Raw genomic sequence first — 13,699 nt, 5'->3', positions numbered from 1 at the left:
TCCTAAGCCCCTCGAATTCACAAAGATCTTTCTGGAAAAACACCCTGTGAGGCAGATAGCACAAATACAATTGCCTTTATTTTACATTTAGGGAAACTGAGGCCACAGTCATGCAGCTAGGAAGTGTTAGGGCCAAGACTTGACCCCCAGGTTCCCTAACTTCCTGGCAATTAGAGCTACCCAAGAGCGGCAGCATCTGGAGGTGCTGGGCTCCCCGTCCATGCCTGATACGCACTCGGGGACTTCTCGTGCAGGTATGGCTTGGCCGCCGACGTATTTTGTGACTCTGAGACTCCAAATCCAGGCCACTTTGCCCTCAGCTGAGCTGCCCCTCATCATAGTCCAACAGGAGGAGGCGGCACAGAGTGTCTGGTGACTGACTGGCTGATGGATTCACGGGGGTGGGGCATGGGGGGGCGGGGGAGACCATGGGCCCTGGGGACTCAGAGGAGCCACGGCTGAGGTCCCATGCTAGGGAAGGTTCGTGTAAACGGGTCACAGATTGAGCTTAACTGGCCGGGGCAGGGCTGCTGGTGGAGACTCGGAGAGAGTTCTCAGTGTCGCTTAGGGCTGAAAACAAAGGCAGCGAGAGAGAAAGTATGAGCAGGGAACAAAGAGGGAGGTGGAGATGGAGTCAGAGCCGCGGGCGGGTGGGGTGGGGTGGGGGGTGTCGGGGCGGGGAGAGACGGAGCAGCGGAGCTTAGAGGACCGGGGAAGAGGAGGGAGCTGAGAGGCAGAGACGAGGGGGACAGAGACAGCCAGAGACGGACGGGGAAAAGTGACAGAAACAGGGGTAAAACGAGAGAGAGAGGCGGAAGAATACAGAGACACAGATGGAGGAAAGAGACACACAGAGAAAGCGGCAGACTGACACGGACGCTGAGAAAGGAGTGGGGAGAGACAAAGAGATACCGAGACAGAGATAGACAGAGATGGAGAAGGGAAGAAGACAGATACGAGAAAGAAAAGAACCAGTGAGTGGGAGGACGGGGTCAGAAGACAGGAGGACTGAGTGGTGAGCGTCCAGGAGAACGAACGAAAGGGAACCACGAATGGAAACAAAGGGGGCGGCGTGGGGGGGGGGGGAGGACAATAAAGAACAGACGAACCTGAAGGAAACAAAGGGATCGGATGGGGGGGGGGCAGGTGTGGGCAAGGCTACCCTGGAGTTGGGCCAGGATGACCAAGACAGAAAACTCTGGACTTGAGGGGGCAGCTGGACACCAACCCCACATCTACCCGCAGGGATCTCGGGCCATCTGTGCACCAGCGCCATGGGTCTGTCTACCTGTCAGATTATTGGTCCATATATCTGTCAGGTTGCCCATCTCTGGCTGCCAAGCTGTCTGTCCATGATTCGCTCTCCTTCCTTGTGAGCCCAGGCCAAGCTGCTCCTCCTGTGGGGGCCCCTGGAGGCTGTCAGCCCTGCATTCCAAATCCTCTGTTTTACCTACTCTCCCAGATCCTCTCCCAGGCCAGTGGCTATGACGAGACCAAAGAATCAAAGAATTTTTGTGTTGAAAAGACCCTCAGGGGCCATCTATTCCCCACCCATATCTAAAAGGTATCCCCACCCAACAATACATCCAACAAGCTGTCATCCAACATTGTAGACAGCTCAAATCATGAGGAAGTTTTTCCTTGTATCAAACATTTTTTTCATCTTCCACCCACTGTCCCTAATTCTGCTCTCTAAGGCCAAACAGAACAAATATAATCTCCCTTCAATATAACGGACCTTCGAATACTTCAATCGGCCAAGCAATCAACCAACAAGCTTTTATTGAGTGACTACTGTATGCAAGGCACTCTTCCAGGCACTGGTGACACAGATAAAGACAAAACAAATCCTTCCCTCAAGAAGCTTACATTCTATCAGTAGAGATAACATTATGTAAATATAAAAAATATGTATACAAAAGAAAATAAGGTATTTTGAGGAAGAGAGGAGGCAGGAGAAGCTAGAGCATTAGAAGAAGCCCCATGTAGGAGGTGGCAACTGATGGAAGCTAGGGATCATAAGAGGAAGGGGTGAGGAAGCAATGCATTGCAGCCAGGCATGGCAGACAGCCTGACCAAAGGTCCAGAGGTAGGAGATACAATGTCATAAATAAGGAACTACAAGAATGTCAGCACAGCTGGACCATAGAGTGTGTGATGAGTGAATGTAAAAGTTGGTTGGAGCCAGGTCGTGCAGGGCTTTAAATATCAGATACAGGAGTTTTTTAGTCCAAGATGTAATAGGGAGTCACTGGAATTTATTGAGTAGGGGAGTAAGATGCTCAGATCTGTGCTTTGGGAATATCACTCGGCAGCTGAGTGGAGGACGGACTGGAAAGGAGAAGAGACTGGAGGCAGGGAGGACAATTAGGAGACCGCTGCAATAGTCCAGGCAAGAGGTAATGGGGACCCAGGGAGACTGTGTGTGCCCTAAGTCACACAAATTGTATCAAGGGGGAGACTCGAACCCAGGATCTTTGACTCCGGGACCAAAGCTCTTTCTGGTCTACAATTCTGTCTCTCTCAGGACAACCAAGAAAGACCAATATCATAAAAACTCAGAGGAGATAGTATCCCGGAGAAGAGGGTGATGGCTGTGTGAGTGGAGAGAAGGGAATGGACAGGAGAGACGCCATAGAGGTTGTTGTTGCTCAGACCCCATTTGAAGTTTTCTTGACAAGGATACTGGAGTGGTTTGCCATTTCCTTCTGTAGCTGATCCTACAGTTAAGGAAACTGAGGCAAACATGCTTAAATGATTTGCCCAAGGTCACACAGCTAGTAAGTGTCTTGAGGCCAAATTTGAACTCAGGTCCTTCTGACTCAGGAGTTGATCTATCCACTGTACCATCTAGCTGCCTGTTGTTGAGACATGTTCAGTTGTGTCTGATTCTTTGAGACCCCATCTGGGGTTTTCTTGGCAGAGATACTGGAGTGGTTTGCCATTTCCTTCTCCAGCTCATTTTACAGATGAGGAAACTGAGGCAAACAGTATTAAGGGATTTACCCAGGGTCACACAGCTAGGAAGTGTCAGGCTAGATTTGAGATCACAAAGATGAGTCTGCCTGATTCCAAACCCAGCGCTCTACCCACTGTCCACATATCCACCCTACCGTAAAAGTAAAATAATGGATAGAACTTGACAACCAGTTGGATCCAGAAGGGTGGGGAGGTTGTTGAGGTGGGGAGAGTTGAGAATGGCTCTGAGATTGTCAACTGGGATGACTGGAACGATCCCTGTGCCCTGGACAGAAATAGGGAAGCTTTCTTTCACAACATGACTAATATGGAAGTATGTTTAACATGATTGTACATGTATAACCCGTATCAGATTACTTGCTGTCTTGGAGAGGGGGAAGGGGAAGGGGGGAGGGAGAGGAGAGGGAAGAGGGAGAGGGAGAAAAATTTCGCAAAATCTCACAAAAATGAACGTTGAAAACTATCTTTCCATGTAATCAGAAAAAATAAAATACTATTAAGTATAAAAAAAAAGAAATAGGGAAGTTCAGAAGAAAAGCAGGTTTGAGGGAGGAAAAATAGGTTCGGGGCAGCTAGGTGGTGCAGTGAGTAGAACACCGGCCCTGGAGTCAGGAGGATCTGAGTTCAAATCTGGCCTCAGACACTTGACACACTAGCTGTGTGACCTTGGGCAAGTCACTTAACCCCAATTGTCCTGCTTGCCACCCTCCAAAAAAAAGAAAGAATAGGTTCTTGTTTTAGACAAGTTGAGTTTGAGATGCCGCCAGGACATCCAGTTGGAAATGCCCAATAGCCAGAGGTACTCTGGTAAATGTTTAAGTTCTCAGGGTGGGGAGGGTAGGGGGGAATTATGTTCAATACTCTTTTGAGTTTAATCTGCATCATTAACATTTTTCCCATTCTTTGAGTCTAGAAATAAAATTATAAATCAAGTCTTGATTTGTCATGTTTGCTGATTTCTGAGTATAAATGTTCATATTTTAATATGAAATTTTAACAGTCCCCTCTGAGAAAATGGTACAAGCTGGCTCCAGCATACTTCTGCCAAGAGGCAGAATGGAGCTCAGTAGAGAAACTAGGGATGGATACATAGGTCTGTGAGTTATTTGCATAGAGATGATAATGAAGCCCATAGGAGCTGATAGAGAGAAGAGGTCCCAGGACAGAGCCTTGGACTATATCCATGGTCAGGAGGCAGGATGATGAGCCAGCAAAGAGATTGGGAAGGAGTTATCAGACAGGTAGGAGGATCCACTTAATACAGTCCCTCATTTTACGAATGAAGAAACTGGGGCCCAGGAAGGAAGGTGCCCCAAGTCACACAGCATCAAAGGTGGGATTTGAACTCAGCTCCTTTGACTCCAGAATCCATGTTATTTCCACTGTACCATCCTCCTCCTCAGGACAGCCAGGAGAGGTCAGTGTCATAAAAACTTGGAGAGGAGATAGTATCCAGAAGAGGGTGATTAACGGTATCCTGTGCTGCAAAAAGGTCAGGAAGTATGAGGATTGAGAAAAGGCCATTGGATTTGGAAATTAAGAGACCATTGGTAACTTTGGAGAGAGTGCTTTCATTTAAGTGGAGAGTTCTGAAGTTAGATCACTTGAAGACAGCTATCTTCTTTTCTTCTTGAGTCTTCTATTTTCTAGTTCTCATTTTTTTCCTAGTTTCCCCCAGTTCTTTCAATTTATCCTCATATACAACATAGACTTGAATGGCTTCGTCAATATGTCAGTTGTTCAAGAAATATTTATTAAGCACCTACTATGTGCCAGGCACTGTGCTAAGTGCTGGAGATACAGATACAAATAAAAACAAAGACAGTCCCTGCCCTCAAGGAGCTTATGATCCAATGGGAAAAGACCACACATGAATGGAAGCTGAGAAGGGGAGGAAGGGAGAGCAGGGGGAAGGTGCCAAGCAAGGGGGCATGATGGAAAAAGTCCAAAAAAGTCCAAAAGCAAGTGTAGTTGGTGGGAAATTGGAAGAACACTGCTGAGCCCTGTTAAAGACACCCTCTAGCCATAGCACTGCCCTCTAGTCAGAGGCTGACCTCCTCTAGACATTCTGGATTGTCAATGTGCTTCTTTCTCTGTGGTACATAGAAGGGGGGAAGGGAAGGGAATAAGCATGTATAAAGCACCTATTTATATATTAAGAGCTTTTGATAAATATTATCTTGATTCTCACAACAATCTTGTGAGGTAGGTGCTATTATTATCTCTATTTTACAGTTGAGGAAACTGAGGCAAACACATTAAGTGATTTGCCCAGGGTCACATAGCTAGTAATTGTCTGTCAGTTTGATACCGTTCACTTCTCCACACCTTGAAATCTAGCTCTAACTAGAACTGGATACAGTGTTCTAGATATAATCTGACAAAGGTAGAATACAGAGAAATTAATACCTCCTTATTCCACAGAAGCTTTTCTTAATGTATCCCAAGATCACATTAGCCTTTTGTTGGCTGCCACATCATACTGGTGATTCTCATTGATTGAGCTGGCAGTCCATTAGAACCCCAGGATCTTTTTTAGAAAAATAAAATGCTGTCTAATCATGCCTCCCTCATTCTGTACCTGTGAAATTGATTTTTTGGACCCAAGTGTAGCACTTTACATTTGTCATTATAGAATGTCATCTCATTAGGTTCAGCCCAAGGCTCTAGCCTGCAAAGATATTTTTGGATTCTGATTCTGTCACAGTGTGTTAGCTGTCTCTCTCAGCTTTGAGTCATCTGTAAATTGAATAAGCACGTCATCTTTGCCTTTATCACTGATAAAATTGTCAAACAAAACAAGCCAAACACAAATCCCTGGGGCACTATCCTGGAAACCTACCTCAAATTGACAGTGGACCATTAATGACTAGATTTTGAGGCTAGCTATTCAACCAGTTATGACTCTATAATCCACATATCTCCAACTCCTCCAAAAGTATAGTGTAAGATACTTTTCTTAGAAGCTTTGCTAAAATCAAGATAAATTAAAACCCCAGAATTTTCCTTATCTCTTAGTTTAATAATCCTGTCAAGAAGGGAATTGAGGTTAGTCTAGAATGACCTGTCCTTGAGGCCACCCTGTGGGCTCTTTGCAATCACTGCTTCTCTTTTCAGATATTTGCCAACTATCTAACAGTCCATCCTAGACAGTTCCCAGGAATCAAAGTCAAGCTCACTGGCCTGTAGTTTGCTGACCCTGTTCTTTTCCATTCTTTGGACACTGGAGCCACATGTGTTTCTCTCCCTCTTCCCCTCCCTCTCCCCCTCCCTCTCCCTTTCCCTATCTGCTACCCCCATCCTGAGGGACTGCTCTTATTCACCATGAGCTTTCAGCTGTCACTAACAGTGGGATAGCCGTGACATCTGCCTGCTCTTTCAGGATCCAAGGATGTTACTCATGTGGGCCAAGTGACCTGAATTCATCACATTTATGTGGGGGCGTCAAATGATGAAGCTGGACCTGATCATGTCCCATCCAGCTCTGTGCTCTGATCTTATGATAGATGGGGCAGTGGCTACAAAGTCAGAGTCTAGGGCTTTCCTGCTCCCTCCCAAACTTATCCTCAATCTAATGTCTCCCCCACCCCCCATCCCGCCCCAGGTGCTGGAGGAACTAAAGATGTCGGGACCGGGCCCAACGGCTTCCTATGAGCAGCTGGTGCGGCAGGTGGAAGCCCTGAGCCGGGAGAACACCCACCTGCGGAGAGAACTCCAGGATAACTCCAGTCATCTGTCAAAGTTGGAGAATGAGACCTCTGACATGAAGGTACGAGTAGGGGGCACCAAACCTAGGGAGACAGGGACGTTGGGATGTGAGAGATGGGGTCACAGACACAGCATGTGGAATGGGGGCCTGTGGGGCATTGAGAGTCAGGGAAACAGGGATATGGGACCCAGGATCTAAGCAGACCACGGGACTTAAGCGCTCTAGAAACAGAGATTATGGCTGAGCAGTGGGAAGAAGAGGGAGCAAGGCTAGGGATTGGGGGAGGAGATGAAGTGGGTCTGGGATTGGGATCTGTTGAGGTAGGAAGCTGGGAGGGGGGCGGGGCGGCACCCCTGTGACCCTTGGCCAGATTCCAAGTGCCACACTCACAGGCAGCTGTGTTGGAAAGAACAATCCATTCCTTCCTCTCTCTGGGCCTCAGTTTCCCCATCTGTAAAATAGTGACAATCTCGGGTAGCAATAATGTTCCTTGCTCCCAGGGCCTCTGGTGGGGCCGGGCAGGGAGGAATGGACCCTCACTCTGGATTTTGCTTTCCTTCCTAGGAGGTGCTGAAGCACCTTCAGGGGAAGCTGGAACAAGAAGCGAGAGCAATGGTGTCTTCTGGGAGGACTGAGTTGTTGGAGCAGCTGAAAGGTAAGGGGGTGGGGGAGGGATCCCTGACTCCACATCTGAGGAAAAAGCTACAACAAAGGCTCCTGTTATCCTGGAGCATTCAGGCTAGCAGGAGACGTGGGCCTGAGGCAGTGGACCAGGCTGGGAAATGGGTACAGTGTGGAGAGCTCCATGTAGGCTCTGAGGAGACTCGGGCTCTGACTCTGTTAATTCACCTACTCACTTAGAGAAGACATTTCACTCTCTGGGTCTCAGTGTCTCCATCTGTACAGACAGAGTTTGGAAATATATAATCTCTAGATCCAGTTCTAGATTCTATGATTCTGTGACTGTGATCAAGACAGGGTGATCAATCAATCCACAAGCATTCATTAAGCACCTACTGCATGCCAGGTGCTGGGCGCACAAATATAAGAACAAAACAGTCCCTACCCTCAAGAAGCTTACATTCTACTCAAGGGAAACATGTATATAGGCAAACACAAAACATATACAAGCCAAATACAACCCAATTTTGGTGGGGGGTGGGGAGGGAGAGGCACCAGCAGCTGAGGTGGAGGGGTTGAAATAAGGGCTCATGTAGGAGGGGTGAAGAAGCTGAGCTTTGAAGAGGGTAAGGTGGCGAGGGCCTGAATAAGGGCCGTGTCTAAGGGAGTAGAGATAAGGGGACAGATACCAGAGATGCTGTGAAGTTGAAACAGAGACCTGGAAACTGTTCCCATACCGAGGATGCAGGAGAGTTAATAGTTGCTGTACGTGCTGACGAATGCTCATGAATCTAGACGATGACTGGAAGGATGGTAGTGTCTTTGCCACAAATATAGATGTTAGGATGATTAGGGTTTAGGTTCAGTTCTATTTCAGACATGTTGAGTTTGAGGAACATCCATTTTGAAATGTTCAATAGACATTTGGTGATACTAGACCAGAGCTCACAAGAGAGACTATGGCTGGAAACGTAGATCTGGGAGTTATCTGCATAGAGAAGTAATTAAACCCATTGGAGTTGGTGAGAAAGATAGCGTAGAGAGAAGAGAAGTGGTCCTGGGAGAGAGCTTTGGAGTACACCCACAGTTAGCAGGGATAATGATCCAGCAAAGGGGACTGAGAAGGAGCAGTCAGACAGGTTAAGTTGAAGAGAATTAAATTGAGACAGTGGTGTCAAGAAAACCTGGAGAAGAGAGAGTGTAGAGATAAAGAGGGTCAGCAGTGTCAAATGCTACATAGGTCAAGGAGGAAGACTGAGCCACAAGTGTGCAGGGATCCTGAAATCTACACTACACAATGGGATAGACTCAACTGGTGGCTTTATATAGTTCAGCCAAGTGCACACCACTACCCACCAGGTGTAATGTCAGGGGATTTGTTAATTCATTCTCAAGGGCTCTGAATTTGGTAACTTTGGAGAGTATTTGTGATGAGGTTGGAGGCTAGATTTCAAGGCATTGAGAAGTGAACGGTATCAAACTGACAACAAATGATCCAACTAGAAGAAGCGAAGCCATTGACCGGCAAAAAAAAAAAAAAATCCCTGCATCAGGTATCTCTGCTAAAGGTCTGATATTCAAGATACATAGAGAACAAAAGCAAATATATTAGACTAAGAGCCATTCCCCTAATGGATGCACGGTCAATCAATGAATAGGTTTATTGAGTGTTTATTCATTGCCAGGAATATTACAGCTCTCAGAAAAGGAATTACAAACCTTTAGCACGTATAGAAAACATTGCTCTAAATCATTAATAATAAGAGACTTGCAAATAAAAAGAACTTAGTGAAGTGAAAAAATCGGAGAATGTGAAAGTAATGAATATAGACAGTTTTTCTACCAGCTTGGCTATGAAAGGAAAGAGACATAGAGGACCATGGGGATGGTAGGGTTCACTGAAGGCTCTTTTTAAGGATGGGGCCCCCTGGACACATATGTAGACAGTAGAGAAGCAACTTGTAGATAGGAAGAGATTAAAGATATATTAGTGTGCATATTGGACAGAGATATATGGGGTTTTTAAATTTTTAAATAATATTTTATTTTTCCCCAATTACATGGAAAACGATTTTTACCATTCATTTTTTAAAAAGTTTTGAGTTCCAAATCCTATCCCTCTCTCCCTCCCCATCCCTGAGATGGTAAGCAATATGACATGGGTTATACATTCATAATCATGTAAAAGATTTCTGAACCATGTGGTTTTAATCCCAGGCTTGCTAATTATTAGTCATTTAAGTTATCAGTTTCTTTATCTGTCAAATCAAGAGTTTGACTAGATACATAAAGTTTCTTCCAGCTTCCAGTACTATGACACTTGTTGTGTTACTCTGAACACACCCCTCTGGGCCTTTGTTTTTCAATCTGCCCAATGGGGAGAATGATCCCTACTCTCCCTGCTTCCTAGGGTCATGATGAGTTGCAAGTAAGAAGCCATTGCTTGGACCTTGGGTGCAGGGAAGCTCACAGCCCCTGCTCACCTACTGTTCTGCCCCTTCTCTCCTCTCCCAGCCTTGCAGATGGATATCACCAACTTGTACAACCTCAAGTTTCAGCCCCCAGCTCTGGTTGCAGAGCCAGGCAGCCAGAGTCGGAGCCGGAGCCGGAGCCCTGAGGGCAGCCCCCTGCACTGTGCTGCCCCTGTACCCGCTGCTCCCGGACTGTCCAAGAAAAGAGAAGAATCAGGAGAATTGAGCAGGGCCACTGTCCGGCTGCTGGAGGAACTGGACAAAGAGAGGTAAGAGGGAGACGGGAAGATGAGGCCCCTCAAGAGTCTTGACCAAAATGAACAGCCCTGGAATCAGGAGACCTGGGTTTGAGTCCTAGTTCTACCACTAATTTGCTGTTCTGCTTTGAGCAAATCTCTTCCCTTCTCTGAGCCTCCTTGTGTGACCTTAGACAGGTCACATACCTTCTCTGGGCCTCAGTCTCCCTATTCAGATAATGTGAGTGGGCAGCACAATCCCTATCCCCCAAGTGTTGTCATGGGAAGGGTTCAAGGCTCTGGGAACATGCTGGGGGTCTTTGGGAGAAAGGTGATTCAACCTCCTGCTTTTTATCTCTCCTTCTTCCTCTGGCCTTGGGGGGGGGGGGGAATGAGTCAGGAACCTCTGTAGAGTTTGTAGAATCTCTGCATCAACCAAGAACAGCACCGTCACCATTTTTCACTTTAATTGTTGGTCCCAGCTTCCCACCTCAGCATCTGACTTCATTTGCCTTGTATCTTATTTCTTGTCCATGTATCATTTCTCTTCTGCCATGAGTTTTCTGCCAAGTCAATTCAACTCAACTCAACCCACCATCACTTTTTACGTATGCCTATGGGAATGCCAAAACTGGTGTTGGGGAATATATTCAAATGAGACAAGATCTCAGACTTTGAGCATTGTACAAGGAGCCCTAAGCTTGGAGTCAAGAGACTCCAATCTTTTACTATCCATGTGACCTTGAATAAGTCAATTCCCACGCTTAGTCCTCAGTTTCTCTGTCTGCTAAATTAAATTAGTGACACTTGACTAAAGCTCACTTCCTCCCAGGCTTGTTGAAAGGAAAGGCCTTTGCAAACCATGATAAGGATAGAGAAAAGAGCTGAGGTTTTTACTTGGGGATTAGTGAGAGAAAGAACCCTGGTGGCACCCCTCAACTGTGTTCCCCCATCTCCTATCAGGTGCTTCCTGCTGGCAGAGATTGAGAAGGAAGAACAAGAGAAACTCTGGTATTACGGGCAGCTCCAGGGCTTGTCCCAGAGGTTGGATGAGCTACCTCGATCAGAGACGGTGAGGGGGAGTGGGGCAAGGTGGAGGGTCCAAGGATTTGAGTAATACATCTGAGGAGTGGGGGAAGGGGCTTGTGTGGAGTGGGGCTGTTCACTTGTCATCTCTGGGAGGGAGGGAGAAATCCCCTCCAGCCCTATGGTTCATCCTCACTGCCTCTCTAGTTTTATTTATTTTTCGGCAGTTTTAATTCTATTTTCAGTTTTGAATGATCTCCCTGCCCCCACCCCCTTTCACCCATTGAGAAGTTAAGAAAATCAAAACCCCCACAAATATGTACAGTCATGCGAAATAAATTCCCACAGCATCCATGTCAAAAAAAGAAAGAAGAAAATATGATTCAGTCTGCTCTGAGTCCACCAGCTCTCTGTCTGGAGGTGGATAGCATGTTTCATCATGAGTCCTTCAAAACTGTGTTTGGTCACTGTGTGGAACAGTTACTGTCTGTCATAGTAATTATCTTTACAGTATCACTGATGCTGTATAAATTGTTCTGGTTCTGCTTACTTCACTCTGTATCAGTTCATACAAGCCTTCCTAGGTTTCTCTGATATTACCTTCTTCATTATTTCTTACAACATAGCAGTATCTCATTATATTGATAACTTTTTCAGCTATTCCCCAGTTGATGGGCATCCCCTCAGTTTCCTTTTCTTTGACATTACAAAAAGAGAGGCTATAAATATTGTTGCACATGTGGGTCCCTCCCCTCTTTCTTTGATCTCTTTGGGGGTATACACCTAGTAGCAGAGTCCCTGGGTCAAAGGGTATACACAATTTAATAGCTTTGAGGGTGTAGTTCCAAGTTACTTTTCAGAATGGTTGGACACAGCTCCACCAAAAGTGCATTAAAGAACCCGTTTTCCCCATAGAGCCTGCAGCGTTTGTCATTTTCCTTTTTTGTTATATCCCTTCCAGTTTTCCATGCAGACAGACCTGATCCGACAGCAGCTGGAGTTCGAAGCTCAGCACATCCGAGCGCTGATGGAAGAGCGATTCGGGACCTCGGACGAGATGGTGCAGAGGGCTCAGGTGGGGACCGGGACCTGAAACTAGAAAGACCTTCCTCCTCCCTTATAAAACCACACACCGCCAGGGAGAGCTTTAGGCTGAGGACTAGAGGTGGAGGGAGGGCTAGGCGTGAAGAGACGGCCCAGAGCCAAGGACAGGGGCTGGACTGAGGGTAGCGATGGAGCCAGGAATTAGGGGTGGAGCCAGAGGCAAAAGATTGGACTGAGGGTAGTGCTGGAGCCAGGAGTTGGGACGGAGCCATTGCCTGAGGTCCGAGTCATGGACCGGGGCGGATTGAGGGCTAGGCTGGAAGCCAGGGGGCGGAGCCGGGGTTGGAGACCGACCTTAGCCCAGTATTTTAACACCGTAGATCCGAGCCTCTCGCCTGGAGCAGATTGAGAAGGAGCTTGCGGAAGCCCAGGCTCAGACGCAGACCCGGGAGCGCGCGCAGCAGCCACAGCCTGAGCACCAGGTACCTAGGGGTGGTGACGTCCGAGTTCGGAAGACCCCTGCCTCACCTCCCCACTCCGGTTTGGTCACCAGTGTGCTCTGGGTGGTCCTGAGCTTGTGAAAGGTGGAAGTGGGGGATAGGTGGAGGACAGGCCAATCCCGAAACAGTTACCTCCCATCTTCCCTAGAGGACAAGCCGAGCCATGAGGGAGCCACAAATGGATGGCATGTAATGGTGGTACTGTTGGCATCGTGGGGGCGAGGAGGAGAGGAGAGACCCTTGGGGCAGGAACAGTAGGACAGGGAGCTAGGTAGGACCACATCAAGTTAGCGGGGCCTCCTTGCCCTGTGCAAGGTGCGCGCGTGCGCCCGTGTGGATTCAGTGCAATTTGATAAGCATGTTTAAGTGCCTACTGTTTGCCAGGCATTGAGCTAGGCACAAAGGCAAACATGAAATAGGCTTTGTCCTCAGAGGGGAAAACGCCATGAACTGAACATGTAAATAAATGCGAAATAATGCAAAGTGGTTTTTTGAGAAGCCAGTCATAGTAACTGGGGAAATCGGGAAAAGGCAGCCTGAGGGAGGTGTTACTTGAGCCAGCCAGGCCTTTAAGGGGGCTGAGGGTAACGGGAGACAGAGCCTCGGAAGGAGAGCTTTCCAGGCCTCGGGAGACAACCGAAGAGGGAGGTGGGATGGAAGGGGAGCCGGGAATGGGTGAATTTGACTGCAGTGTTTATGAGGGGGAGTCATGGGAAGTAAGTCTATAAATACAGTTTGAAACCAGATTGCAACGGCTTTAAATGCCAAAAAGAAATTTACATTTTCTCCCAGAGGCAGCAGGAAACCACTGAATTGTCTTAAACAGGGGAATGACAGGGTCAGATGTGTGCTTCTTCAGGGGTGTGCTGGAGCCAGCTAGACAATGAGAGTCCGTTGTTAAATGTTCGTTGACACCTCTAAAATCGGCAACACCTACCAATTGGGGCTTGATAGATTATTTTGTTGTCTTAAGAAAGTGTTGATGATTTAATAATTGAACTTAAAATTCTCTCTATGGGTAATTTTTTTTTTCTTAGGCTGGAGAGCCAGTTGTTAAATGTTTACCAGCACACCCCTAGGTTTAGGAATCCAATTTGGGCCCCCTGGGGTGGT

At 47.1% G+C, this 13,699-nt stretch overlaps 1 protein-coding gene across 1 annotated transcript in view; it reads left to right on the top strand.

Annotated features, from left to right (window-relative positions):
• APC2 (APC regulator of WNT signaling pathway 2) overlaps positions 1–13,699 on the top strand; it is a 77,373-nt gene that overhangs the window by 38,255 nt on the left and 25,419 nt on the right. Inside the window, exons 6-11 of the mRNA XM_036734345.1 lie at positions 6,584–6,748; positions 7,253–7,343; positions 9,824–10,049; positions 10,980–11,088; positions 12,004–12,117; positions 12,467–12,568. Of these exons, the coding sequence (XP_036590240.1) occupies positions 6,584–6,748; positions 7,253–7,343; positions 9,824–10,049; positions 10,980–11,088; positions 12,004–12,117; positions 12,467–12,568 (807 nt within the window). The remainder of the gene's footprint in view (positions 1–6,583; positions 6,749–7,252; positions 7,344–9,823; positions 10,050–10,979; positions 11,089–12,003; positions 12,118–12,466; positions 12,569–13,699) is intronic.

This window comes from Trichosurus vulpecula, chromosome 1 (genome assembly GCF_011100635.1).
Source record: "Trichosurus vulpecula isolate mTriVul1 chromosome 1, mTriVul1.pri, whole genome shotgun sequence".
Lineage (NCBI taxonomy): Eukaryota > Metazoa > Chordata > Mammalia > Diprotodontia > Phalangeridae > Trichosurus > Trichosurus vulpecula.
Note: the sequence above shows the minus strand (reverse complement) of the source record. Positions and strands in the feature narration are given on the sequence as shown.